The 27,763-nt window shown below is 48.1% G+C and overlaps 1 protein-coding gene across 1 annotated transcript; it reads left to right on the top strand.

Annotated features, from left to right (window-relative positions):
* The first annotated feature begins 759 nt into the window (after positions 1-759).
* On the top strand, positions 760-8,078 carry OSR1 (odd-skipped related transcription factor 1). The gene is made up of 3 exons (XM_012758566.2): positions 760-1,066; positions 5,676-6,372; positions 7,143-8,078. Exons 2-3 carry the CDS (start codon positions 5,708-5,710, stop codon positions 7,276-7,278), a joined length of 801 nt encoding a protein of 266 aa, XP_012614020.1. The 5' UTR covers positions 760-1,066; positions 5,676-5,707; the 3' UTR covers positions 7,279-8,078.
* The last annotated feature ends 19,685 nt before the right edge of the window (positions 8,079-27,763 follow it).

Here is a 27,763-nt window from a genome sequence, read left to right as displayed (position 1 = left end):
TTCCATCCTAAAAGGAGTATGTGACAACAGAGTGCGACTATGCACTGGGGTGAATCCCAGAGAGTTCTCGGTCCCAGGAAAGTAACTGTCTTAACCTCCTTCCCTCACCATCTGACTTTTCTACTGAACCCGAGAACCCACGATCTGGAGTCAGCCATGGGCACTCGTGTGGTATATCATCGCTGCTTGTGTCGGTGACCCTGGTCCCCCGCACCAGGACCTAGCTAGTGCTGCTGGGTTGCCACCCTGGCCCTGAGCACGCCTGGATGTCCAGGGACTGCCCCACACTCGGGGTCCGCTGACTCTGGAAAGAGATTGTAGGAAGAGAGGCGGCTCTGCCAGGCTCCGAAGTGCGCTGCAGCCCAGTCCACGGGGACAGGATCCCATGCATAGGGCTCTTGCCCACCACCCCCACCTCCTTGGGAACAGGCTATGTCCTAGCAGCGCAAGAATAAGACTCTGGAAACGCGCGATTACAGCTCGCTCACATCTGCTAGAGGCTGCTTCCTCTAGCGCGCCAGGCGTGCCCTTGTGGGCCTAAAAACACAGAAGGGATCGCGCGGGACTGAAGAGGAGGGGACGCAGGTCGGGAGAGGCCGGGGCCAAGCGAGCGCAGCTGCCAAAGTCGGTTGCCCGGGTCAGCAAAACTTTGTCTCTCAGTGCGCAGGCGCAGGGCAGGGTTGGGGGGGCAGGGGAGGGAGGGGAGGAATCCTGAGGCAAGGGGCGGGGGGGGAGGGGGAGAGGGAGGGTGGTGGATTAAAATAAGTAGGCGGCTCGGTGCTAAAGGATGAGTGAGTCGGAGCTCGGCCTCTCCCCAGCACGTTCTCAGCCGCTCCAGGTTCAGACTCAGCGAGGGAGCCGCGAGCGAGGCTCACTGTCCCCGGCGGGCAGGACTCCGGCGCTGCTGAGCGCTCCCGCGTGTCTGGCGCCCGGAGTCCCCGCGGCCGGAGGGAGTCAGGACTCTAGAGCTCCAGGGGTGCCGGTTGGCTTCAGCGCCTCTGGCTTCCCGCGCCCCCTCAGCAAAAGCCCCAGTGACGTGCTCTGCCCCGGACCGCCGCCGAACAAGGTAACTGCAGCCCTGGGCGCCCGAGCTCAGTAAGGGGAATGCGGGCAGGACTCCCGGGTTCCTTGTCACTGCGCGGCGGGTGCCCTCTCTCTCTCAGTGTCTCCGAAGGACGCTCTTGCCAAACGAATGCTGCAGAATCTTTGTGAAAGTGAGAGCTGGGTGGTTGGGGGTCCTGCGGGCTCGGAGACTTCCCGCGCGGGGTCCTCGGCCTCTGACCTCGGGGGAGCGAGGGGGCGGGCCTCCTCCGCTCCTGCCGCCAGCGCGTAGCGCTCCGCGGAACCTGGGGCGAGGTGCCCGCCGACTTCGGAAGTCAGTCTGTGGGCCCCTTTAAGAAACTGGAGCAACTTCGGCGGGCACAAACTTTCCCGAGATGCGCTCCTAGCTCAGGCTGACTTGCCTTACCGAGCTGACGAAAAAGGAGGGGAGAGTGTGTGGATAGCCTCCAGCCACTGCCGACCGCTCCGGGGACAGGTGCATGCGGCAGCCCGGTAGCGCTTCAGTGCGAGGTTGCCTTTTGAGGGGTTGCGCTCAGGTTTGAGGCCGACTAGACTTAGGCGCTCAGGGCTGCGTGTCCGACCTCCACCTCGCACTCGCGCTTGTAATTTAGGAATAGTCTCCGTGAGTCTATAGGGTGACTGCTCGGCGTCAAGGCCCAGAGCGTAACCCTCGAGTGCCCTGGTGCGGGGAGGCAATGCAAAGGGGTAGAGCAATGCTTCCAAGTTCGAGACCCCCGAGCCAGAGCAGTGGAAACACTAGGGAGCTTCAGTGTCTCTGGGCTGGGGACTGCAGGGAGACTGAAGGGGAAGAATTCTCTTACTCCCCGGACTGCCTCCTAACCCAGCCTTCAGGAAGGAAGGTAGAAAACTGCGGAAAGAGGGAAGGAGGTGAGGGGCTTCCTGCTGAACTAATTTCTGCCCCAAATGTCTCTAATAAGAAAAAAGAAAACCACTGTCCAGTCCTTTTTCAGCAACTCAGGCAGAAGCGGGGTAGGCTCTCAGAGCGTAAAGTAGTTGCGAGGGGTTCTTTGTTGCCATAATTCGCTAAATTTCACCCAAGCTGAGAGCTGCGCCTTGGCTCTTGGGAACGGAAACCACGTGCAAGGCTAGTCTCCCGCGTTCACAGCCTCTTAGGGAAGAGAAGGGCTGGAGGGGACGGGGAGCGACCGGTAGGTAGATGTTCTAACCCGGGCTCCTCGAAGTAATTGCAGTTTCATTAAAATTGCGGAGAAGATCGCAAAGGACCCAGCGGGCATTTAAGTGCATAGGGATGGCCGCCTCGCCGGTGGGTTTCTTAGATCTCGTTAGTTGGGAAAATGTTACGCGAGCATTCGGTACTGGTCAGTCCTCCCGACGGGGGTCCGGACGCCTGTCACCACTCGTGTTGGGGATTCGATGTCAAGGATGATTTTCTTGGGTTACTGCTGGGCTCCTGCAGGCGCACGCTCGTGGAGTTCGCTCCGTCCTCATTAATGCAAGCAGTTAACTTGCTCACGCTCAATTAGCCCTGAATAAACCACTTTAATAGACTTTGCACACTTCATTAATGCCCAGCATAAGGCTGGCGGCAGAGCCGGGATTGGCGCTCCCTCGCGCGAGCGCGGGCCGCCAGAGCCTGTGCGGCGGCGCCGGGACCTGGATCCAGAGCCGAACTGCCTTCCCTGCGCGTAGTTCGGACCCTCACTCGCACCTCGTAGGTCCAGACGCCCGAGCTCCTTGCGGAGTGGATGCCTGGCCGGGGCGACGTTTTCTTTCTTGAGTCTAAAGATCGAAAGCGTTTGCCTTGGGGATCCGGGGACAGGGAAACAGGAGCCCGAGGGGCCAGCGTCCGCTCATCTTCTCCGGCAGCAGAAGCCAGTGTGAGGCTGTTTTTCTCTTAGTGACTGCCTGAAACGGGATCGTGCTTTCGGCCCATTCTTGAGACTAGTGTAAAGAGCCACGTTTCGAACGAATTTCGTCCCCAGCAAAGTCGTTGGCGGGAGCCTGGGAAGCCCTGGCCTCAGAACGCCGCAGAAAATAAGAAACTGGCCGGGCCGCTGAGGAAAATAAGCGTAGTGTTGGGAGAAACAAGATCGGGCAGATAGCCCGGAGAGGTTGGCTCCCAAGAGCCAAGGGAGCCGCAAGCTCCCCTGGCCCCCTCCGGAGCCCAAGGCCGCTGGGTCTTCTCCGCTTCTAGGCGGAGGGCAGAAAAAGGCCTGGCGAGGTTGGTGGATTGTCCCAGCCGGGCACGGAGCGGGTTCCGCCGGTGTGCCGCCCAGAGGCCCGCCGCCACCGGCCACGGCCGCTTGCCTGGCCTTCCACAGGGCACGCACCGAGAGGAGCAAGCGGAGGCCTCCGCGTCGCCAGGCGGGCTCCAGAGACCAAGAGATAAGGATCTGATTTCCAGCGCCTGGAGGGAAGAAGAGGTGACAGCAAATCAAAGAACGCTCAACTCACCTAAATCCCGGCCAACCTTTGAAGTTGGCGAGTCTTCTCCTCCTCCCTCTTCCCCAACCCAAACGGGTCCCAGCTCTCTCTCTCTGGCCCGATTCGTATTTTGCTTTGCTTTGTCTGAGAGCTCCGGGATGGTCTTGGTTTGTCCCTGGCACAACCTGTGTTGGAGCAGTAAAGATTAGTGAGGAGGCCATGGCTCTGCGGGCAACACCAGGGCTGAAGCCACAGGGTCCTTGTCACCGCAGATGCGTACCTTCCCCAGCCCTGAGGCTGAGTTAATTGCAGCAGTCAGATTTGGTTTTCACCCCATTGCTAATTTAACCTGGGCTGGCAAATCTCAGCCGTCCGTCCGTGGTGTTTGTATCCGACACCCCCAGTGAGGCCTTTTCCATTAGGGCCCACCACATAGCCAGCTACCCTTCTGCTAGCTTCCAAGGAAAAAGGTTTTCTGGGTCAAGATTGTCCTCACTCCTCCTGGGAACAGGCTCTACACATCCCTGGACAGGGCTGGGCTTTTAGAGCCTTGCTTGCAGCAGAAGGCAGAAGAGTGAGTATATGCTGGGCCTTTCCCTGGACCTAGGGTCTGCTAGACCTGGGGAGGGGGCGCTCTGAACTAGGGAGCCAAGCAGGGACCTGCGCATTCCAGGCAGAAGAATTATTCCAGGTTAGAGGAGAGGACTGAGGAAGAGGAGGAGAGGAATTAGCAGTAAAGGTAGAAGTCGGCAGCAGGGGATTAAGACTGGGAAAGGAGAAGGGAGTCCCAAGGACCCTGCACTGACAATGACTTCTTGAGTAGCCCTAAGCTCAGAGCCAGAAGTTCAGCCTTTGGGTCTCCAGAGGCTCCCTGCTACTTTAGACTTTCCTTTTCTCTGCCTTTTCCTCCACTGGACAGACTGGAGTTAGGAGTGTCTGTAAAAGGTAGAGGTGAAAGGCCTCTTTGCAGAGCCCAGACCTTTCCATAGAGTCTGGAGATCAGGGCCAAGGATGCCAAGGGATGCCAGTCCCTGGTCACTTCTGTGTGGCTTCCCTCTGACCTCACTTAAGCTCCCTGACCTTGTAGTTGGAGGGTGCACAGACCAGGGCAACAGAGGCCTGACCTCAGTGTTCATGCCGATAGTTATATCCACCTGCCCAGGGCTCACCAACGTTCTGACAGCCCAAAGACCCTGCTCTCCTTTCCTGTGGCTTCAGCATGGGTGCTGAAGCCCCCTTGTATGTGAGTGCAGATGTTTGACTGCGTACAGGATCATGGGTGTCAGCACCCTTCTTGACACAAAAGCAATCCCCAAGGACTATGGTCAGGAGTCAGTCTACAAGCAACTGCAGAGGGGGTAGTGCCAACAGTGTTCGCTAATAGTAAGGCAGGAAAGCAAATATGAGGTCAAAGTTGAGAGTTTTGAGAAAGATGACAAGGCTTCTTTGGCTTCTGGAAGCCAAATTGAACGTCAGCCAGAAGATCTTAACATGCAGGAGCCAGAAGGAGTGTGAATTGTGGGCGTGTGTGTGTGTGTGTGTGTGTGTGTGTGTGTGTTGCTGTGAAGCTCTTCATGGGTGCAATGTGATCCCCTGTGTGTGTGTGCATGTGTGTGTGTGATTGTCTCTGCATTTTGTAGCCAGTGTTCTGCCATAAAATACTGGTTGTCATAGTTTATCTTTGCCCTCTGCTGTCAAGTCTACTTCAGAATGTGTGAATCTGTGTTTATCCGTCAGTGTGCATTTCTGTGTTTGTTTATCTGCACATGAACGTGTGTGTTCCCCAACTCCTGTTATCTTTGCAGGGAAGTATAATACATGTTGACCCAGGCTTGCCTGGCTGTCGGTTTCTACATGCCAGTTTCCCTGTGCTTGTGCCTTTGTCAGTGTTCTGTATACAGTGAGCCCTTATTTTAAGTTGGTTGCTTTGCACAGAATTTAGTTTCCTACTGGTTTCTTTATAAAGCTGTGTGTCTCTGTCCTCAAAGAGGGCCCTCAGACTAGGGAGGGTGCCGAAAAGAGAGCTCTCGGGCATCTTATGTTCCCATCTTCCTTGTGAGGGGAGTGGGTTCCCTGGGTGGGGTCTTAGACGCTGCAGCTCCTGCCCTGGGAGGAGGAGAGGGTGTGGCTGAGCTTGAATTCAGGAGGAAGGTGACCTACCCTGAACGTCTCTTTTCCTCTCCCCCTCCCTCTTCCTTTCTTCACAGATCGAGATTGAGAACCCACAGCAGCTACCACAATGGGCAGCAAAACCTTGCCAGCGCCAGTGCCCATCCACCCATCCCTGCAGCTCACCAACTATTCCTTCCTTCAGGCAGTGAACGGCCTGCCTGCAGTGCCCTCGGACCACCTGCCCAACCTGTATGGTTTCAGCGCGTTGCATGCTGTGCATCTGCACCAGTGGACGCTGGGCTACCCGGCCATGCACTTGCCACGCTCCTCTTTCTCCAAAGTGCCGGGTGCCGTGTCCAGCCTGGTGGACGCGCGCTTCCAGCTGCCGGCCTTCCCCTGGTTCCCTCATGTCATCCAGCCCAAGCCCGAGATCACCGCTGGAGGCAGCGGTCCAGCGCTTAAGACCAAACCGCGCTTTGATTTCGCCAACCTGGCCTTGGCTGCCACGCAAGAAGATCCGTCCAAACTTGGCCGCGGGGAGGGTCCCTGTTCCCCCACGGGTGGGCTGGGTGCCCTCCTGGATGTGACCAAGCTGTCCCCAGAAAAGAAGCCCACGAGGGGACGTCTGCCTTCCAAGACCAAGAAGGAGTTCGTCTGCAAGTTCTGTGGCCGCCACTTCACCAAGTCCTACAACTTACTGATCCATGAGCGGACGCACACTGACGAGCGGCCCTACACCTGTGACATCTGCCACAAAGCCTTCCGGAGGCAAGACCACCTACGGGACCACAGGTGCGGCACTGTGGGTGGCCCTAGGGAAGGCTCACAGACTGCTTCTGGCCTCACTTCCCTCCTCCCTAATGAGATTCATGAGACCCCCTACTGGCTCCAAGTCCCGGGAGCTTCTGTGAATTCCCTAAAATCAGGAGGAAACCATAGGGGGATTGGGGATAGGTTTTGGAGCGTGAGGAGAGAAAATGTTGGGATGAATAGGACCTAAGTCTAAGTCAGGTGTCCTTGAGCCCCGGGCAAGCACAGCATCTCCTCAGCCACCTTCCTACATCCTCAGAGCTGTCCAAGAGAAGTTACTGAGATGAAGGAAAACCTGTCATGAGACTCGTGAAAATTAAATATTTGAAACATGCAACTACTGTGCCTAAGAAACTGAAGTCGTAGTTTTATTTAATTTTAAGCAATTTCAATAGCCACACATGTTCATGGCCACCCTCCGGACAGCACAGCTCTAGCAAATTATCCCAGCCCAGCTCCCTTGACTCATCTTCAGGGTTGACCAGGCTGAGAAGGAGTCTGGGCTTGCTCCTCCCCCTCAGGAGGGCAGGTGGTCTGTTTGGCTGGACCTGTTTACCGACCAGACTTGCCCAAGTCTCCTTCACCTCCCCACTCCAGCCACAAACTCAGCATTTTGCCCCATCCACACTTGGTACCCCACACTCCCCTTTCCTGCGAGGGAAAGCTCCTCAGAGGAGTGGGAGGGGATCTTGGGCAACTGTTTATAACATTGAATCATTTTGCAAGGATTAACTCTCTGTTTCCGCCCTCAGATATATTCACTCCAAAGAGAAGCCTTTCAAGTGTCAAGAGTGCGGGAAAGGATTCTGCCAGTCCAGGACTCTGGCTGTCCACAAGACGCTACACTCACAGGTGAAGGAGCTCAAAACCTCCAAGATTAAATGCTAGAGTCTCTGGGTCGCCAGGACCCTGGGCCTGAAGGCGACTCCTCCTCCAGAAGGACCTGCCCCGAAGGGATGGAAGCCTGAAGGCGACTCTGGCGGACAGCAGGAGAGGCGCTCGGGGACCTTCTCCTACCCCAACGTTGTCCCCTGGGTCCCTGGCGCACGCGGCACTCCACAACCCAGCCCGGGGCCGTGACCCCGACCGCCCGTGCGGCTCCCCCAGGACGCGGCTAAACTCTTGGCCAAAAGGCGGTACTCACGTGGCGCAGGGGAAACTGCATTAAAAAAAGAGAGCTCCGCGGAGCCGCAGAGGCGCCTCTCCCAGAAGTATTACTTTTTCTATGGTTATTTTGTACGTTTTCTTTATTATTTTTTCCTTTGACCATATAAGCTTGTAACTCTGACTGCGGAAAGAGAGGGGAGAGGAAAAGAAGTTTTGCTCCCTGGCAGCTTCAAACCCTTCCTCCCGTCCCCATCCCCACCCCGGGAGCCTGCAAAAGTGTAATCCTTGTATCTGCTTCAGCCGCCTGGCCCGGGGACACGGACCAGGAGCGTCCTCCCCCAGCTCCCGCCGCGCAGCGGCCACGGGCTCCCGGACTCGGCCGGCAGCGCAGGGACCTCGGGAAGCGCGGGCAGGAGGGGCCCTGTCCGCGGCCCCGCTGCTCCGCCGCCGCCCCGCGAGGGAGCCACCGGCCAGGAGCCGGGCGTTGTATTGCGATTGGCACTTTATGCTGACCATCGGTAACGGACATTTATCACTGGAGATTTTTTTTAACTATTAAATAAACGGTTATTTTACAGGCATTGCAGGATGGGTAATTTCCCTCCCAAATGCTGGACGCAGGGCTGCTCCTGTCTTTGAGAGGCGCAGATTTCTCTGCTATACTCCAGCCTGTCCCATTCCCCCCACCCGCAGTAGGAGGACGGGGCTGGGATGGAGAAATCCCCTCTCTCCCAGTGTCGGTCTGCCTCTGCCCCACCACGTATTGATTTTCTTGCTTCCCCGCCTCAGTGTTAGGCTCTCAGTCTCCCCACTCCCTACCTCCCAAGGGCTTTGAGTGTATAAAAAAGCTGAGCCTGAGGCACTGGCCGCGAGAAATGCCAGCATCTCCGAGTGCTATGGTCGCTTAGGTCCGCTAAGGAAACCGAGTATCACCCCTGCCTGCCCACCCCCCCCCCACCGGCCTCTGCTAGGGGTGGAAAGGACTCGCACTTACGGAGCCTCAGAACAGCACTGTCCCCCGTTCTCCCGGTCCCGACACCGGCGGCAAATACACAGTCACCGCTGCCTCCCCAAAGCCCCTCTCTCCCTCCTTAAGATCCCCTAGACACAATTCTCTGGTTGGGGTTTGCCCCTGGTCTGGACCATGGCTTCACAAGGACGAAGATTCCCTATAGTTTTAAAGCCCTGTCGGGAATGGCGGGGGCGGGCGCCCTGGGAGGCCGGGGACGCTTCGGAAGAGAAATCTGAGTCCACCCTCCACAAATAGAACCTTCCCCGGGGCGTCTAGTTTTCCCACAATTAGAGGCCCGGCCGCCCGGGCTCTCCTGCTTGGGGCGGGGCTGCGCTCCCCCAGCTCCAGCGCCCCGACGGCGGGAACGCGCAGGCGGTGGCGCCCGTGGCCTTTCCCAAGCCCAGAGCGGCCTCCCGGGCTTCAGCGCCTGGGGCGCAGCGGCCGCGCAGGCGGCTGGGCCAAGCCTCCTTGCAGCGGGGACCAAAAATCCCGGCCTCGAGCACAGCCCTGCGGGCTGAGAAAGCAGGCCGGGGGTGGAGGAGTTAAAACGCTCTCGCCTTTCACTGCCCTGCGGGTCCCCACCTCCTCTGGGAATGCTCCCAGGCCCTGCGCGGGCGAGAACTCCTCGGCCCGGACCCCAGTTTGACACTGTGGCGGGGCGTGCCAGCGCGGGTGAGCCTCGCCCTACGCCTTCGGAGCCGCGCTGCCCCCTGCTGGACAGGCCTGGAGGGGCGACCTAAGACGTGGTGCACCTCACTGCTTCCTGCCAACAAACCCACGAAACTCCGCTGCGGATCCCGTCCGCCACTCATCTATGCGGGCATCTGGCCTCGCCCTCAAAACCACGACCGGCCCGTGGCCCACTGCGAATGAGGGGCAGGGCGCTGCTGGGTCTAGACCGGCCTGAGGGATCTCCGCTTGTCGGGCAAGATCCCAATCCCTCTTCCACCTGGGTCCACAGGACACGGCCCAGAAGAGAATGAAGATCCTCCTCCCCCAGGCCCCAGGATTGGGACTCCTGGGTGTGCGGAAGGAGTGCTAGTCCGTAGGTTCTGGGTGCCGATGGCCTGGGTCCAACCAGCACAGGCGGTAGTGTGGTCTGCTCAGCCATGGCTGGTGAGAGGGCTAACAGCAGGGGCCACACTGGTTCCTTTGTGAGGCCCATGAGGTTGGGGGTTGTGGTTGTTCCAAAAGAGATAAGTGTGTGGATACACACACACACACACACACACACACACACACACACACACACAGCCGCTCAGAATGGCTTTGGGCACAGCCGAGAGCCTGAGAAAAGAGTGCCCTCCCTAGTCCCCTTGCTCTTTCTGGGATTTTATCTTTCCTGGATGGACAACTACTGATGTCCCCTCGCCCCTCACATCCCTCCACGTCCCAGGACACATAGAGCCTCTGCAGTTCACCAGGCCGCAGGACATCAAAAATGCTGTGAAATGGGGAGGTTTGCCAGAGGTGTTTATCCTTTCTGGTCCACCCCAGCACCATGATCCCCACCCTGCAACAGACGGACTTTCAATATCAAGTAAGCATCCTCCAGAGAGTGGATTTCCAGTGCAGAGTTGTCAATGGAGAGTCGGGAGTGGGGCAGGGTGCTGCCTGGGGACCCCCAGCCCTCTCAGAATGCCTTGGCTTGCTACACCAACGGTTGGTGTCATCCTGATGGACCCAGAAACCACTTCTCAGGGTGGCTCTCTGCAGTGATTCATAGATTGCTAGAAACAGCTACTGCAGGTGGAAAGGCAGGCGGGGCTCTAGGTGACCAGACCCCTTGCAGGCAACAATTCCCAGGAGATGTGGTTGGAAATATATGTGGTGCCCCAGTTTACTGCTCATACTCAGTGTGGGTCGTACAAAAAGTGCAATTGAGAGTTGCCTGCCCCAATTCTTTTCCCATACATCCCTAGAAAGCCGCAGCTTTCCTTGCCTCTCCCCATCCTACCCTCTCACCACAAAAAGCTTGTTTGGTCCTAGTGTCTGTCTCTGGCGCTCAGCGTGGCTGGGGCCGGTTTTCAGGAGTGAAACAGGCCGGCCAGCTGGCAGCTGGAGTTCAGCTGGGGTCCTTCCCAAAGCTGCTGCGCCTATGGTTTGTGTGCACGGGTGGGGTAGCTCGCCGGCTTCAGCCAGACTTCTACCCAGGACGAGAAGAAGGCACAAGAGACCCTCGGCGCAGCCTGGAGCTGCCAGGTGCTTGCTCTGGGCGGAGCTCAGGTGCGCCCTGAAGGAAGGACAGCCTGCAGGGGCTACCTCCTAGGAGAAAGAGGTTCAGATTCCACCCCCTCCTTCCAGCATGTGGTTAAGGGTTGCGGCGCACTAAAGAAATGCTTTCTTGGGTACTTCCTTGCAGCTAATTCACTGCTCACGTGTGTGTGGGGTAAGGGACGCAGTGGAATGGTCTGGAGCTCCCTGATGTTACCTCAGCTCCATGAACGTGGGACCTGTGATGCCCTCAGGCCCCTAGAATCTTGGTATTATGAGAGCCGGCTCAAAGGCGTCCGCCGCGTCCCGCCTCCCAGAGCACTGCGGTGCCGTGATGTCACGGCTTCCCCCTGCGGACACAGTGACGTCACCCAGGCGTCCGGCTACAGCGACGGGGCTCCCGGGTGTCTACTACGGCCTTCCATTTACGTAGCTTTATGACGTCACAGAGGGGCCCCTGCCGGAGAGAAGATACCACACTTCCCGACCCCGCCCCACGAATCCTGCCCACCGAGGTGCCACGAATCGGGTGGTCCCCAGCGACAGGATCCGCAGACCCGAAGCGTTAGCAGGTGTCCTGGGTGAAGGGCGGCGCCCGGCAGCGTCCTCTTCCTGACTCTGGTGGTTTAGAACTGTGTCCCCAGCCGCGCAGCTTCGGTGCACCAGCGACAGCGGCATGCTCGCCCCGCCCACTCGGGCCCCGCCCCACCGCGCGCCTCCCTGCCCACCGCGCACGCGCACGCGCAGGCGCAGAGGGAACTCGCCGGCCAGTGGCGCGGCTCTGCAGCCCTGTACCCTGCGCGGGTCCTGGGGAGTCGCTGCCGACTTCTGCGTTCTGCGTTCAGGAACCCCAAACTCGGGGGACACTGACCTGGTGGGCACATCCAGTCATTGGCGTATGGGAGCGCTAGAGATGCAGACGGGAAGAGGGTGCTCTGGGTTCGTGCGGGCCGCAGACCCTGGACTTGGAGTCCCTTGATTCGGCGTCCGGTGCTGGCGGCAGGGGTGGGGCGGCGGAGCCCGCCGTAGGCCAGAAAGGCGGCTGCGGTCCCAGCCCGTCTCTGAGGCAGAGATATCAGCCCCCAGCCCGGCAGAATGCCTCGATCTCCCTCTCCGCCCGTTCATCCCGACTTTCTGGGCAGTCCCTAGAGCCAAACTGGTGGTAGGCGCAGCCTGCACGGACATGAGACACTAGATTGGGGTCAAACCTCATGTCAGTGGCAGAAGAAGAATTTAAAGCTATGTTTTGTTTGTGCCAAGGCCAGAAGACCCAGTTCTAGCTTTTACACACACACACACACACACACACACACACACACACTTTGGGCAAGTCCCTGCACTTCTCTGAGCCTCAGTTTTCTTCCTCTAATGGGGAGAGTGCTCTTCCCACCTACCTTATGCAGCTGATAAAGGGATCAGAGTTATCCACATTTTGTCAATCATGTATTCATTACTTGGCCCTAAACTGGGCCCTAATATGTTGTAGAATAGCTGTGTTGGAAATGCTTCTCCCACCATTCTGAAGTAGCTTGCCTCCCAAGCTGCCTTATTTCTAGGAGTCTTTCTGCATCTTCACTTTATCGTAACCCTGGGATCCTGAAATGGGATAAGAGAGGGAGATGATCACTTAGGCTAGTGGTCTTCTTAAAACCTCTGGGAAAACTTGAACCTTTTTCAATTCCATGGGGACCAAGTGGATTAATTAATTCACAAATTATTATGTTTGTTTGAGAAAGGGTGTCAGGGCTCAATGTAAGAGCCCTACTCACCATTGGTTTGTGGAACCCAGGGAGTCAAAACGATCTGGGGAAGACTGAGTTGTGGGGCAGGGAAAGGGGCCTGTGTATGTGGCAAGTGTGACTGCATAGGTAGGGAGATGCTCAAAGACTGGTCAGCAGAGTAAAAGACCCCCTGTGGATCTGTGCTTTCTTTGACTTGTGCTAGAGCATCCCAGCCTAAAGCAAAGGTGGTCACACAATGCTCTTCTGTGGAGACATTGGCAGGAATACTCTTCAACCAGTCACCTCAGTGCTGGCTTTTTGCTGCCATTCTCTGAAATTTTTCCTGGCCAATGTTACTTCCACCTCCAGTGATGAGACTATAGAAGGACTAAACTGGAAAAGAGGGAGGAATAGTTGAATGGGTTGAGAGTTTTTGTTTCTCTTTTCCAAACACTGACTGAGCTGGCTCTCTGCAGCTCATCTGTCTCTGGGGATGTATAAAGCATAATTAATTCAGTTTAAATGTTTAGTTTGAACTCTTTTGCTAGTGAGATAAGATAAGAAGTTTTTGTCTTGACAAGGGAAAGGATGGATTGCTTTCTGTCATCTGCCTGGAGCCTGTAGGTAGATGGTGACATGGGATGAGAAACTTTATAGGGGACATGGAAGAAAGCCAGCAGAGATGGGGCAGGAATGGCCACTAGAGTATCCAGAAAATTTGGGTCCTGCCTAAAATATTAAGATTTATTTTGGAGGTTGGTCCACTTCTTATTAACCTTGCTCAAAAGCTGAATGTGTTTGTGCAGACAGAGATGGGAATTGCTTTGTTATCTCATAGCACACATGCACCTCCTGTAGGTCTGCAGAGGCCAAGAACCAGGGCAGGTGTGGTCCTGTAGCTATCAGAAACAGTTTTTATGGCCTTGTCATTGGAGAGACAGCCATCACTGAAAGGAATTCATGTATCTATGAGATCTATATTTTTAATTAAAAGGTTCATATTCTTTTTAATTTTTTAATTTCTTTGCCTGTTATTCCTAACTTTGATACTTTAATATGTACTAAAAGCTCCCACTGTGATGGTGGAACTATCATTTTCTTGTTGCAGTTCTATTAAACATACATACACGTACATATATAATATATAAATTATGCATATATATAAATTATGCATATATACGCATGTATATACATATATAACTTTAATCTATTTACATTTATTTTGATAACATATATTGCTATTAGCTTCTGCCATCTCATGCTTCTAGTTGTCCAACTGTTTTGACACCTCTTTCTTGACTTCTTCTGATTAAAATGTTTAACACATTTACTTAGCTTAAGGTCTCAAGTTCATCAATAACATCATTAAGCTCCTTAATAATATAATGAATACGTTAACTTCAGTCACACCTGGCAAGATCCCAGTTGACATGTTACCCTTCTCACCACTCCTGGGTCTCAGCTGCTCACCTAAGGGGCATTGGTTCCTTTGCACTTTAGGTAGCTGCTGGGAAGACCAGTGAATCCATGTGTGCAGCCTGGTTGTGTTTATGTTTGACAGTCAGCAGTACTCATAGGGACTCCTCAGTGTGGCAGTTGGAACAATGGCAGTGGCCGGGGCTTCACCTCTATAGGAAAGGTGTGAGGGTTTCTCCAGCCAGGAAGCCAGGCAAACTTTTGCCTCTAGCAAAGGAAAACTTTTATTTCACTTGTCATAAGTATGTATTTAACTAGACCAGAGAGAATTGGAAGTGCTGGGGGTAGGCACAGTTGTGACACATTCCCCCAGCTTTCCCCCCAAATAATTTATATATGTCCAAACATACTGAAAATTGAAAGAATTTTATAGTGAACACCCAATTACCCACCACTTAAATTCCACAATTAACATTTTCCTATACTTGCTATAACATTTTCCTATACACATCCATTTGTCAATACATCCTTCGAACTTTTTAAAAATAAAAATGTACAAACATACAGAATAATTGAAGGAATAGGACAGGGAACACCCCCAGATCTTCCTTACAGAGTCAATAATTGACGGTGTTTTGGTAAATTTGTTTCCCTCTCTATCTTTCTGAACCATTTGATATTGTTCCAGCCTTCATATACTTCATCCCTTGATACTTCAGCACAATCTCTTAGGAATAAAGACACTATCCTACATGACCACATTATTATCACACTGAAGAAAATTAACAATAACTTTATATCATCTAATATGATCAAATGTCCCATCTATATTCAAATTTCTACAAATTCCAGTCTTCCGTATTTTTAAAAATCAGAATCCAATAAGTTCTTACATTGCTTTAGTCTTTAGCATCTATTAATCTAAAACAGCCTCCTGTTTTAAAAATACTTTTTATTTTGAAATAATTATAGATTTATAGGAGATTCCAGATAATACAGAAAGGTGCCAGGCACCCTTCACCTGGATTCTCCCAATGGTTACATCTTACATAATGATAGTACAATATCATAACCAGAAAATTGATGTTGATACAATGTATGTGTGTAGTTTTATGCCATTTTTTCACATATGTAGATTTTTGTAACCACCACTGTAATCAAGATATAGAACTATTTAATTACCAGAAAGATCTGGTGTCAATATATTACCAGTTTGAGTAAAGTGCAAAAATCTAACCTCCCTCTAAGTACCTTTATTCTCTCTGTTTATGACATAGTTGTCTTAAATATATCCTTTACCTACATTGAAATATGCTTTAGACAATGTTATGGTTTTTCTTTTGACCATCAAACATCGTTTAGAGAATTCAAGAGGACAGGGAAAGTTTGCTGTATTTTGCCATGTTTTTGCTTTTTCTGTTGTTCTGTCTTCCTTCCTGACATTCAAGTTTCCTTCTATTATCATTTCCTGTTTTGAAAACTTTTAAAAAAACATTCTTTCATGGTAGGTATGCTGGTGACAAATTCTTTTAGTTTTCCTTCATCTGAGAATGTCTTTATTTCTCATTCATTCCTGAAGGATAATTTCACCAAGAATTCTTGGTTGTCAGTTATTTACTTTCAGCACTTGAACAATGTCGCTACTTCCTTCTGGCTTCCAAGGTTTCTGATGAGAAATCCACTGTCATTTGAATTGTTTTTCCCTTGTACGTAAGGTGTCATTTTTCTCTTGCTGCTTTTATTATTTTCTTTGTCTTTAATTCTTTAATTTTCGAAAGTTTGAATATAATGTTTCTTGGTATGGGTTTCTTTTGAGCTTTTCCGCTTTGTTTTGTTTTTTTTTTCTCCAGATTCTTAAATCTGAAATCGTTTATGCCATTTTCCATTTTTGAAAAAATGTCAGCCATTATTTCTTCAAATACTTTTCAGCTCCACTTTCTTTCTCCACTACTCCCTAGACTCCAGTAACACAATGTTAGAATGTTATATTCTCAGTTTTCTGAAGCTCTATTCACTCTTCCATCAGTCTCTCTGTTGTTCAGATTGGGGAATTTCAGTCGTCCTGTCATCTAGTTCTCTGAGTCTTTCCTCTGTCTCCCCCATTCTGCTGCTGAGCCCATCCCTGAGGCTTTTTAAAAATTTCAGTCATTGTACTTTTTAAAATTTTTAAACTTCCATGTCATTCTTCTTTATATATTCTATTTCTTTGAGACTTTTTTATTTTTCATTTGTTTCAAGTGTTTGTAACTGAAGCATTTTTATGATGGCTGCTTTAAAATTCTTGTGAATCATTCCAACATCTGTGTCATCCTGATATTGGTGTCTGTTGATTTCCTTTTCTCTTTCAAGTTAAGATTTTCCTGGTTCTTGGCATACTGCATATGATTTTCAATCATATCCTTGACATTTTTGGTATTATGTAATAAGGCTCTGAATTTTACTTACAGCTGTTTTAGCAGGTCTCCTCTGACACTGTGTTGGTGGGGAGGAAGAAAGCGCTGTTTTGGTACATGAGGTCAAGGCTGCTCTGTAGGCCTTAGGTGACACTGCCCAGGCTGAGAGGGGACAGGTGCTTTTCTACTGATTCCCCCATGACTTCCACTGGGACTAGGTGTCTTGTTAACTGTGGGTGAAGGTGAGAGTTTGGCTGTCCAGTTAGTCTTCTCAGATACCACATGGGTGGTTGGGGAGGGTGTCCTTTTTATAACTGGACAAAGATGGACGTCTAGGCTCCCCTCTCAGTCTTTGCTAACGGGCAATCTGTGCCGTTTCGAATCTCTATCTTGTTGCATAAACAAATGAGCATTGGCCTTACAGAAGTATACAGTAGGTAATGGATAGATTTCTCTACAGATTTCTCCACAAATTCTTATTGCCTAGGGATGTTTCTCCTTTTTATTAACCTAAGATGATCCTGGATGTCCACTCTAATGTATTGTGGTGTTTTTAATTTCATAATGCATAATTGCAACTTGATATTTTGATATAAAATGCTCTGGAGTGGTCTCATTATAAAATTATATAAACTTCACTGTCAAATATTGGTATTTAGGGTCCCTGTGGATAAAAATGAACAATTGATATTTTAGGTTATTTGCAACCTCTTGAATTTTGACTCAGTAAAATTAAGTCTTTTATTATTTTGTTTACTAAAAGAATAAATCTAATGAATCTAGTGGCTGGGAGCATGGTTTTCTTTTACACTCTACTTTTTTCTGATAATTTTTAATATAAATTTGTACACATAATTTTAGGCCTCATTAAATTTTTAGCAATGGAATTCAGGAATCTATTTAGATTTTTAAAAAATATTAGGTTAGTTTTCTTCAGTGTAAAGATATTTTCTAAGGATATATAAATTTTTTCTCTTCTAAAATTGTGTCTACAGATTTCTTAATGTTGGAAGAGATAGGAAGAAAAATAATTATCAAAGCAAAAACCTTTCATTGGTTAATATTTTTTATCAATTAAGATTTATGGCTTGTGCCAGAGTGTAGGCAAAATATGGGCACCATATAAATTGAGGGAAGCAGTTTTTGCTTTTTTCGGAAATACGTTGTAACAACATAAAGTTTATTTCAGTAAGTCTGGACAGACCTAAGTAGATAACCTGGATAAAAGCAACTGGGAAGCAGGAAACCTTTGTCTCAGTACAAATCTGATTGCTGAACTTTGCTGGGTCACTTTTGTCAAATCATGTAACATCTCAGGACCTTAATTCTTACCTGTCAATGAGAATAAAACTACCTGTCTTTTCTAACTTCTACAGTTTCTGCCAGAGAAAATTTAAGTTTGTGTCATAAATGTAGATAATATTGTTAGAGACTATCTACCCCTTTTTATTTAGTCTTAAAAATATCTGTAAACACCGCCAGCTTTTCAGCTGCCATTGTTCTCAAAAATGTCTTAGACCAAAGAGAATTAAAAAGCTGCTTAGAACAGGTATAAAATTTTTTCAGACATCACTTCCAGGATTTACTGTGTCTATTTTTGCTATTAGAACCAAATTTATTTTTCTCTTTTAGATATCCTGATTGTTACTTGTCCTGGAGCTAGTTATATCACCTGTGTGGATTCAGGTAGAAAGAAACCTTGCATGTGCTTTAGTGAACGGTGTGTCAGACACACAGGAATTAAAATAGCTACAATTAGAAGGTCAATTTCACATTTAGGAAATATGCTGAAGCATGTGGACATTCTGACTTATCCCAGAAACAGAATAAAACCAAACTAACTGCTTTCGAAGTAAGAACAATTGCAAGAACAACAACAACAAATTGAAATAATGAACATAAATGTTTGAACTGTAAATATTTGTTTCTAGAGAAACAAATGAAATAAAATCCATTTCAAATTTCAGAGGATGAGGACTGAACAGCAGTTGGGCCACACTGACCAGGTTAGTGTGATAAATGGGAATTTTTGCATAACGCCATTTGTGAGAGACAAGGAGCCCTGCACCGCCTCCATGGTGGGCAGGAACTCTCCCTCTGTCACTGGACCGGTTCTTAAATGTGGTGAGGAACTAACAAAAAATTCCTGTAGATTTTATCTTTTATTCATAATCTTCAAAATTTGAAATTAGGAAGTGAGCCAAGGCTAGGTATTGCATGGACTTTACCTGTGGATATTAAGGTCATCTCAATTGGTTGCTAAACATACTTTTGACTGGCAGAAAAAATATAATGTTTAGAGAGTCCTTATGTATCTAATATTGATTTACTTCCCTACTATATAAATTGTTCTGAGCAGTACAGCAGGGCTGGGCCAGGAAAACATGGAACATGAATATGAGCAAAGATCTGTCAGCTGCCAAGAAGGCAACCAGGTCCTTTGAGGTGCCCAGGACTCTTCCTATAAACACACAGCAAGGGAGACAGGTGCACTCTCGCGGCACACTCACCCCTGGCCTAGGAGGCATGTGTGTGGATCATGAACAAAAACTGTCTTGCCTTGAAAGTACTCTTGTCTTTAGGGTGATTCAGAGACACCTGTGAGAGTCTCCCTTCCTTTTAAAACACACAAACCAACTGATGGTCCCTTGCTCCCCCTCACTGCTCCCCTGGAACCTGGAATCCCTCACTTTCTCCTGAGAACCCTTCCTCCTTAGTGAGAGATGATGTTTAGAATGCAGCCCTATGGGCAGGAAGTCTCCACTAGAGCTACCATTTGTTGGGTTCTTACCACATCCCAAACATCATACTGAGGGATTTACAACCACAAGTATTATTCTTCTATTTCTTTTCAGATGAGGAAACTGAGGCTCAGAAGTATACACTTGCACAAGGTGGCAAAGGCAGTAAATTGTAGAACCAGCCTTAAATCCTGATTCTTCATACCCCAAGGCCCATGCACCCCCAGGACTCTGTACTATCTCCCTGTAACTGAGACCCACTGAGGAGGGGAAGCGCTGTTCTCAAGGACCAGGAGTGCTGGGCTCTCACCTTCTGCTGGGAAGGGAGAGAGCAGCTCAGAGGGCTTGGGCTGAGAACGCTTTGGGCCTCACCAGGGGTTTGGGTGCTGGCCCAGGACGGATGAAGACTTGGGTCCTAGCCTGGACCTCCAAGCACAAAGTAGAGGCCTTCCTCCTGCTCTGTTGGGTGCACTGCCCAGCTAGGGCATCTCATTCAGGAGGGAACATGAATGGGGGCGGGGAGGGGGAGTTACGTAGCCAACCCCCACCTGCACTAGGGTTCACATGCTTGTCTTCCATCAGAAGAGGATGAGGATTGTTTGAAAGGGCAGTGTTGTGTTTAAGATGTTCTACTGCATTTCTGTTCATTTCACTTGCTGGAGTATGAGCTTGTGAACATGAAAAGTGTTGGAGCACCTTAGCTGGGCATGTCAAAGCTGGTAGAGTGGGCAGTGAGACCTTGGATGGGTCTCTGGCTGCTGTCCTGATGGGGCATGGCAAAGACGTTTTGTCTTCCCTCTACCAGCGTGGCTAAAATACAGCTGGAGGAGGCAGCAAGTGTACACTAGTCACCCAGTCTAGTCACCCAGACTAGACTCTTTCAGGATATGGCCTCAAACTCTCTCACCTTCACAGTCTGGTCCAGAGACTTCTCCCACATATTTCTATAAAGCCCTCGACCTTAACTCTTCTGACCCTGGGTTACAGGTGTCTGCTTACGTATGGACAGCAGGCTCCTTGAGGACCTGAGCCAATTCTACTTTCCTCGGCATCCCCAGTGCTTTTTCGGCACCTGAGTTGAGAAGGTATTCCTAGCTAAGCTGGAAGTAGCAGGAGAGCAGCCTTGGTTCAATTACCTCCCATGAGGAAATTTCATGGGAAGCAAACAAAAAAATAAGGTGACTGGTTAACCGTGTTTCTGGGAAAAGTCGACTTTTGATCTTTTGGGCTATGAATGAGAACCGTGTGTTTAGACTGGAGTAGAAGGAACTACCTCCTGCTGCCTGTAGCCCTGACTCCAGCCAGAGCGCTGCGAGCTGCCTAGCAGGGACTTTTCAAAATCGGGAACAACAGCCTTCCTCTGGGACAGATCCTATATTGCTTTTGCCAATAATTAGAATCTTCTAGCATGAAGCCTGTACATTTAGTTTCCATCTTAACTTGTATTTAACATGAAACTCCTGAAGATTGAGAATGCAAATCAAGCAATGCTGCTAATTTAATGAAAACGAAGCTGTAAATGTAGCTTTTATGGAGTGTCAACCACTCACTGAGGAGCCCGGTAGCTGGAGGGAAAGGAGGCGGGTGGGGGTGACATATGACTCACCCCAAGAGCCCAGAACGTTTTTTTGTAGTTTTCTGTAGCTCCTAGGGTCCCCAGAGAAGAGAGGAGCTCTGCTATTATGTTAACGAATGAGCCAGAGCCCTCAGCCCTGTGAGTTTTCTCTTCAACCTGTCTTGCTTTCTTTCGCCATGATGAGGCTAAAGGCATAGCATGGCTCTCAGAAAACCCCCGTCTCTTTGGACTGGTGAACTTTTCACTCTGCTACCTCTGTGCCAAGGGGGTCGGTGTGGAAGACAAGCCTCTGTCTGGTGCCCTCTGTAGTGTGTGGCCTATCTACAAAGCTGGTCAGAGTGCAGGGGGCGGGGAGGGCCACTCTGTCCTCCTGGGCGTCCTCTCGGTAATCCCCTCATCACAGCCACCTCCAAAGGCTGCTCACGCTGACAGAGGGGATGTGACGGGCAGCCTGTCAAGTAGATTGTGAGTGCATTAGCAGGATTAGCAGTGGAGGCTAATATTGTAGCATTTCCAAAGTTCATTCACAGCAGCTGAGACTGGGCTGCTTGGCTGCCAAATCGGGCAGGCACAGGCTTCAGAATTAATGTCACATCGGGGACGGCCTCGAAGTGGTCAGAGGCACAACAGTCCCATTGTGTTTGACTTGTGTTTGTGTATTTCTAGTCTATAACAGAGTTTCACTTACAATGCTAGTGGAGAGATGCTGTCTAAGTGTTCTTTGCCATCTTATTGATAAACTAGCTGAAATACCTCAGCAGCCCTTCAAAGCCAGATTCTTTGTTCTTGGCAGTTGTTTAACTATCGTCGATTTAATTTCTGCTTGTTAAAGTAATATACCCTCATTTTAGAAAAATTAGATTAGAAAAGTATAAGGGAGAAATTTACTCAATCTTTTTACTAGATATTACTTCTGATGCCATTTTGATGCATTTCCATGTAGTTTTCTTCTATGTATATATGATGTATTAAACAAAATTGTGATCATACAATATATTTGGTAAGCACCAAAAAACCTGAATATTGTATCATAAACATTTGCCAACTTTCTTGTGCTTTTACTGAAAATATAGTATTAGATCACTGTGAACTATTTTATGCAAATAAATTGGCATCAGTGTTCTATCAATGTGTGACAAATTGCCACAGACTTAGCAACATGAAACAACACTCATTTATTAGTTTGCAGTTCTATAAATCAGAAGTCTGGCGTAGCAAGGTTGGGTTCTCTGCTCAGGGTCTCTCAATGTCAGAATCAAAGTGTGTGCTGGGCTGAATTCTTTTCTGGAGGCTCTGGGAAGAATCTGCTTCAGGCTCATTCTTGTTGGCAGAATTCAGTTCCTTGAGGGTGTAGGACTGAGGTCCTCGTTTCTTTGCTGCTTATTAGCTGGGGCCTGCTCTTAGCAGCTTGAGGCTACCTGTCTCTCCTGACAGGTGGCCACTCTATCTTCAAGCCATTGATGGCGCATCAGAGTCTTACTGTGTTTTGAATCTTTGGTTTCCTTTTCTGTGATCTGCTGGAGATGATTAGGTCAGGCACACAGAAAACTCTCCCTATCTTAAGGTCAACTGTGCCAGATAAATTAAACTAATCAGGGGAGTAAAATCCATCACCTTGATCGTGTCCCCAGGATTATGCAGGGACTGTTCTTTAGGGACAAAGAATTTTGGGAGCCATTTTATATTTCTGCCTACCAAATATTATAATTTATTTAACAGTTTTTCTGTTTGTAAAAATTGTGTTTGTTTCCAGTTTTTTGTCATTATAAATAATATTTTGGGGTAAGCCTGTAATCGGCTTTAATTTGATGCATGGAAATGAAATTTTGTAATTTGCATTTTTATTTCTAATGAGGTTCAACATTAATTTTCATATGTTTATTGGACACTTGTGTTTCATCTTATATGAATTATTCCTTGCTGTCCTTTTTGGTAGTTTTTTTTCTAATTGATATGTAATGCTCTTTTAATAGTAAGGTTATTAACCTCGTTCTAATTTTGTCACAAATATTTCACCTTCTTTTGTGTACATTTTGTTGTATAAGTGTTTTAAACACATGTATATATAATTCTACCTATATCTTCCTTTCTGCTTCTGTCTTTGGTGTCATATTTAGAAAGTCCTTTTGTACTCCAAGATTTTAGAGCTATTGAGTTACATTTCTCAATTACTTTTAGAAATTCTTTATATTTAAACCTTAATGTACATAAAATTTATTTTGACATATAGTATTAGGTACATATTTAAATTTTCCCCCAAAATTATTAACTAATGATTCTAACATTTATTAATAACTCATCCTTTGCCCTCTGATTTTAAATGCCAGTTTTGCGCTTAACCCTTTTGGGTGGCATTTTATTCTGTTCTGTTGTTCTTTTTGCAGGTTGGTATCAGTACCATGCTCTTATGATTATTATAACTTTGAAATAAATTTAAATAATTTGCAATGCCAATTCCTCCTTGCTATCTTTAGTTTTCAGTATTTCATTGGCTATCTTGCCCTTATGCTTTCAGGAAGTTTAGAATGAGTTCAAGTTTATGATAGGATTTTAGGGAAGAATATTGTTTGTATAGAATTTATTTTGAAGAAGTGACTTTTTTTGCAATGTACACTTTTCATTCCAGAAACACAATGTGATTCTTCACTTATTAAAATTGTCTTGTATATTTCTCAGTAAAGTTTTATTTATTTTTTCTTTCTGTTTTAATAAAATTTCAAACCTTTAGAAAATTTGCTAGGATATTACAAATGATTTTTTCTTTGCACTATTTGAGAATAAGTTGCCAATATGATGTCCTGTCACCACCGAATACTTTAATGTGTAACTCCCACAAACAAGGACCCTCCATCCAACTATCAAAATAAAAATCAGGAAATTAACATTGATATATTACTGCCATCTAATCTTCAGTTCTCATTCACGTTTCACCAATTTTCCCAATAATGACATTTATAGAAAAAGGATCCAATTCATGGTATGTTGTTTTTACTTGTCATGTATTTTTAGTCTCCTTCAATCTCAAACCATTCCCCAGTCTTTCCATTCCATAACCTTGACACTTTTGAAGATGACAGGCCAATTATATGGCAAAATCTCCCTTGTTTGGATTTGTATAATGTGTCCTCATGATTAGATTTGGATAAGTGATGCTGTGCTCTTTTGGGATATGCTGAGGTTAAGTATCATTACACAATAACTACACTTTGTCGAACACGTACAGTATAGAAGACACGTTGCTAGGCACTTCACATATTTTAGCTTTTATAAGCCACTACAAAGTGGCTATTATTCTCATTTCATAGATGAGGAAATTGAAGGTAAGGGAAATTAAATGGCTTGACTAATGTCACTTAGTCACCTGTACAGCTGAGGCCAGAACTCAGGTCTGTTTCTCTCCAGCCATGTGTGTTGTTCTCTAGATTGAACACTTGTTAGCTGGGAAGCCTTGGACAACTAAGTTAATATTCCTTGGTTTCATTCATTCAATCACTCAACGATTACTTCTTGAGCCCTTATATACAGGCACTGTTCTAGGCCCTGGAGTTATAACAACATTAAATAAAGTCTTTGTGGAGTTTGTCTTCTAGAATTGCCCCAGTTTCACCATTTGTACAATGAGGGTAATAAAAGTATATGTGTAACTGAGTTGTGAAGAGTAAATAAAATCTTTAACACGTTGAGCTTAGCCCAGTGCAAGCACGTCATAATTTTCAATAAGTTTCAGCTATTATGTATAAAGATCATGCACAGAGAGAAGTTGGCCTGATTCTTGACTCTTCTGGAACAGCAATGCTCTGAGCTAGTGTGTTAGTCTGTCTTGTGTTGCTATACCTGAGACTGGGTAATTTACAAAGAAAAGAAGTTTATTTGGCTCACTGTTCTGCAGACTGTACAAGCATGGCACCAGCACCTGCTTCTGGTAAGGGCTTTGGGGAGCTTCTAATCAAGGTGAAAAGTGAAGGGGAACCAGGCATATCACATGGCAAGAGGGGGAGCAAGAGAGGAAGGAGGTGGTGCCAGTCAGGCATGTCACATGGCAAGAGGGGGAGAAAGAGGGGAAGGAGGTGGTGCCAGTCTCCTTTAAATAACCAGCTCTCCCATGAGCTAATAAAGCAAGAACTCACTCATTATCATGGGGGGAGGGCATCAAGCCATACATGAGGTATCTGCCCCCATGACCCAGATACCTCCCACTGGGCCCCACTGCCAACCAACACTGGAATCAAATTTCCACAAGAGATGTGGAGGGGCCAAACATCCAAACCACATCAGATGGGGAGGGAGACATGGGAGGGTGGAGGCCTGCAGCCTTGGAAATACAAGTTTTCCAGATCTAGGATCAAAGCACAAAGCTGGATTATGGTCTCATGAGGACAGTGGTAGGGAGTTCCAAAAAGCAAGTCCTGAAGGACACATATCACCACCATCTGCTTGACCAGCACGTGCTTCTCTGTTCTGGTTGCCCAGAGCTGTGGCCAAGGGTGAGGACCACACTGCAAAGCCAAGGATCGGCGAGGACCAAAAGCAACACAGCACAAGTTACAGTGAGTGGAAGGTATTGTTGTTTTTAAATTCTGGTTTGCCTAAATGACTCACTACATGAGATGCCTGTCTTAAATTCCCACACCTTAATAGGTGGTATTAACTTCAATAGAAAACATACAACCAGACAAAAGCCAACATAGTTTAAGAAACGTAATATTTTATATGCATCACATTTTAGAAAGCTGTTTTTTGTTGAAGAATGGGGTAACCACCACCGGACATTTCACTTTGCCTCAGGGATACAGTTCTGAGAGTTGGAGTTTTTACCATAATTTGGCTAATCTGCTCAGAGTCAGCATCTGTAACTCCTTTAAGTGGCATTTGGTATTATGACAGGAAATCTTTACTATTTTTCTATCATAAAGAAACATTACTAGACTGTACTGCAGTTTGTGCTCCAATTGGGTTACCACCTCTGATGAACTGTAGGAGAAATGGAAACAGATAGTAAGTGAGACAGGCATGCTTGTGCAACCAATCCCAGATCCCACAAGGGTGGCGGGGTGCGAGCCACAGCATGTACCTTGGGGCCCACAGAATGAGGCTCAGATCTTTCCAGAGTTCCCTGAGATGGAGAAAATGACTTCCCTCTCTCAGGTTAGGGTAATGCTTAAATGAAATAATGTGTGCAATTAACCTGGCACACAGTAGGTATTCAGCAAAAATAGTTTACTCTCCTTTTTTATCTCCTGATTTATGACTTCAACTTTCTCTGGTATTTGTTAAAAGCAGTTATAAATTAAACCACACTGTTTTCTCATTCACAGCTAGTGGACCTGGCATGTAGAAGGTGGTAACGGGAGTCTGTGGGTTGAATTATTTGTGGTGCTTGGTGGAAAGGTGTTTTCTGTCCAAGCTGTTTGTTGGTAGAAGCAAGGGGGTAAGTTTGGAAGTTCTGTGCTATCTCCCAGCTCTGGAGCAGCTAAGGCTCATGGGAAAGTTATTCTTGTTTCATTTTACACCCATGCTCTGCCTTTAAACCAACCTTTCTTTTTTTTTTTTTTTTTTTTTTTTTTTTGAGACAGAGTCTCACTTTCTTGCCCAGGCTAGAGTGAGTGCCGTGGCGTCAGCCTGGCTCACAGCAACCTCAATCTCCTGGGCTCAGCGATCCTACTGCCTCAGCCTCCCTAGTAGCTGGGACTACAGGCATGTGCCACCATGCCCGGCTAATTTTTTTTTATATAGATATTAGTTGGCCAATTAATTTCTTTCTGTTTATAGTAGAGACGGGGTCTCGCTCAGGCTGGTTTTGAACTCCTGACCTGGAGCAATCCGCCCGCCTCGGCCTCCCAGAGTGCTAGGATTACAGGCGTGAGCCACCGCGCCCGGCCTAAACCAACCTTTCTGATACCTGGCTTCATTCTATGTGCCTGGAACTCTACCAGAGTTTAGGAATTCAGTGAAGAATCAAACACAGTCCCTGCCCTTAGGAAGTCAATAATTAGGTAAGTACTATGCACAATACACACACATATATACATGTACACACTCATGCAATACATTTACATATGCGCTTATATATATAAACACATAGGTGTACATATATATATATATATATATATATATCGGGGGGTATCCTAAGGAAAGCAGAAACAATATGGGAGACCCACAGTTGTAAGTGTGTGAGCGTGATGACCATGTCAAAATTGAGATCCATGGCCCCACATAAACATAGGTCCATAGAAAGTCAAAAGAATGTTGCTTAAGGTTGGGGTTATCCCAGAATTGAGGTTGCCTTCTAAAGAGGTGGCGGTTGACCTCAATACATTTACAGTCTAGTGAGAGAGAAAGAGTCATGTGCCTATCCCTGGATAAAAGAGAATGCCGCTCTGTAATATGTTTCATGAACCTTCCTCCTCTGGGAGGAGCACCCGGAGAGAGGCATGGCTGCTCAAGCTGTAGGAGAGCAATGAGTGGAAGAGGCCCTCGTGTCAATGGGTAGGGAAGAGATCTGGCAGAGAAGGGATGCTGGGACTGGAAGGACGCACACAAAGGCCGGGCTATAATCTTGTCCAAGCAAGGAGATCAAAGAACCTTTGCTAGATTTAAACAATGAAGCACACATCCTTGGGGAGCCAGGTGCTTCTGTGGCCAAGGACTCTGCAGCTTGTCTGGCTGGCTCTCAGATGCATAGTTGAGAACAGACATGCAGGACTGATTAGAAATCTGTGATACTTGGGAAAAAATGCAGACATCAGAGACATGAAAATGAAAACATTCAAGTGTTTGTAAATGGAATGTGCCTAGCATGCAGTTTACGTGCCCTGAAGACCTTGTGAACAATCTGGAGATGTGCCTGGGGAGAACCTATCTCCAGAGGCTCCTTCTTTCTCCCTCCCAGAGTGCTGGACTTTCCTTGGATATACACGCTGCTGATCGTATTTTCCCTTCTGATATAGGACCTTCTCACTGGTTGTTATCCAGAAGTGAGTTAGAGGCCACCTAAACTGAGGTCTCCACCAGACACTCGGGAGGAAACCTTATGTTGTGTGTGGGCACTGAGGAAGAGCAGAGGGATCAAGGACTCACTGCGAAGGCTTATTCGTTGTTGATGTTTGGCAAGTTACTTAATCTCTCTGAATCTTAGGTGCTTCATCCACACATGGAAATAATGATACCTATCTTGTGGGGCTCTCGAGAGGATG

The sequence above is a fragment of the Microcebus murinus genome, chromosome 3 (assembly GCF_040939455.1).
Source record: "Microcebus murinus isolate Inina chromosome 3, M.murinus_Inina_mat1.0, whole genome shotgun sequence".
Lineage (NCBI taxonomy): Eukaryota > Metazoa > Chordata > Mammalia > Primates > Cheirogaleidae > Microcebus > Microcebus murinus.
This window is presented reverse-complemented; position numbering and strand designations above follow the sequence as displayed.

Excerpts from the sequence above, each read along its gene's own strand:
- OSR1 (XM_012758566.2), top strand. The coding sequence starts at position 5,708 with ATGGGCAGCAAAACCTTGCCAGCGCCAGTGCCCATCCACCCATCCCTG. Across the intron at positions 6,373-7,142 it reads GACCACCTACGGGACCACAG|ATATATTCACTCCAAAGAGA; the intron begins GTGCGGCACTGT and ends TTCCGCCCTCAG.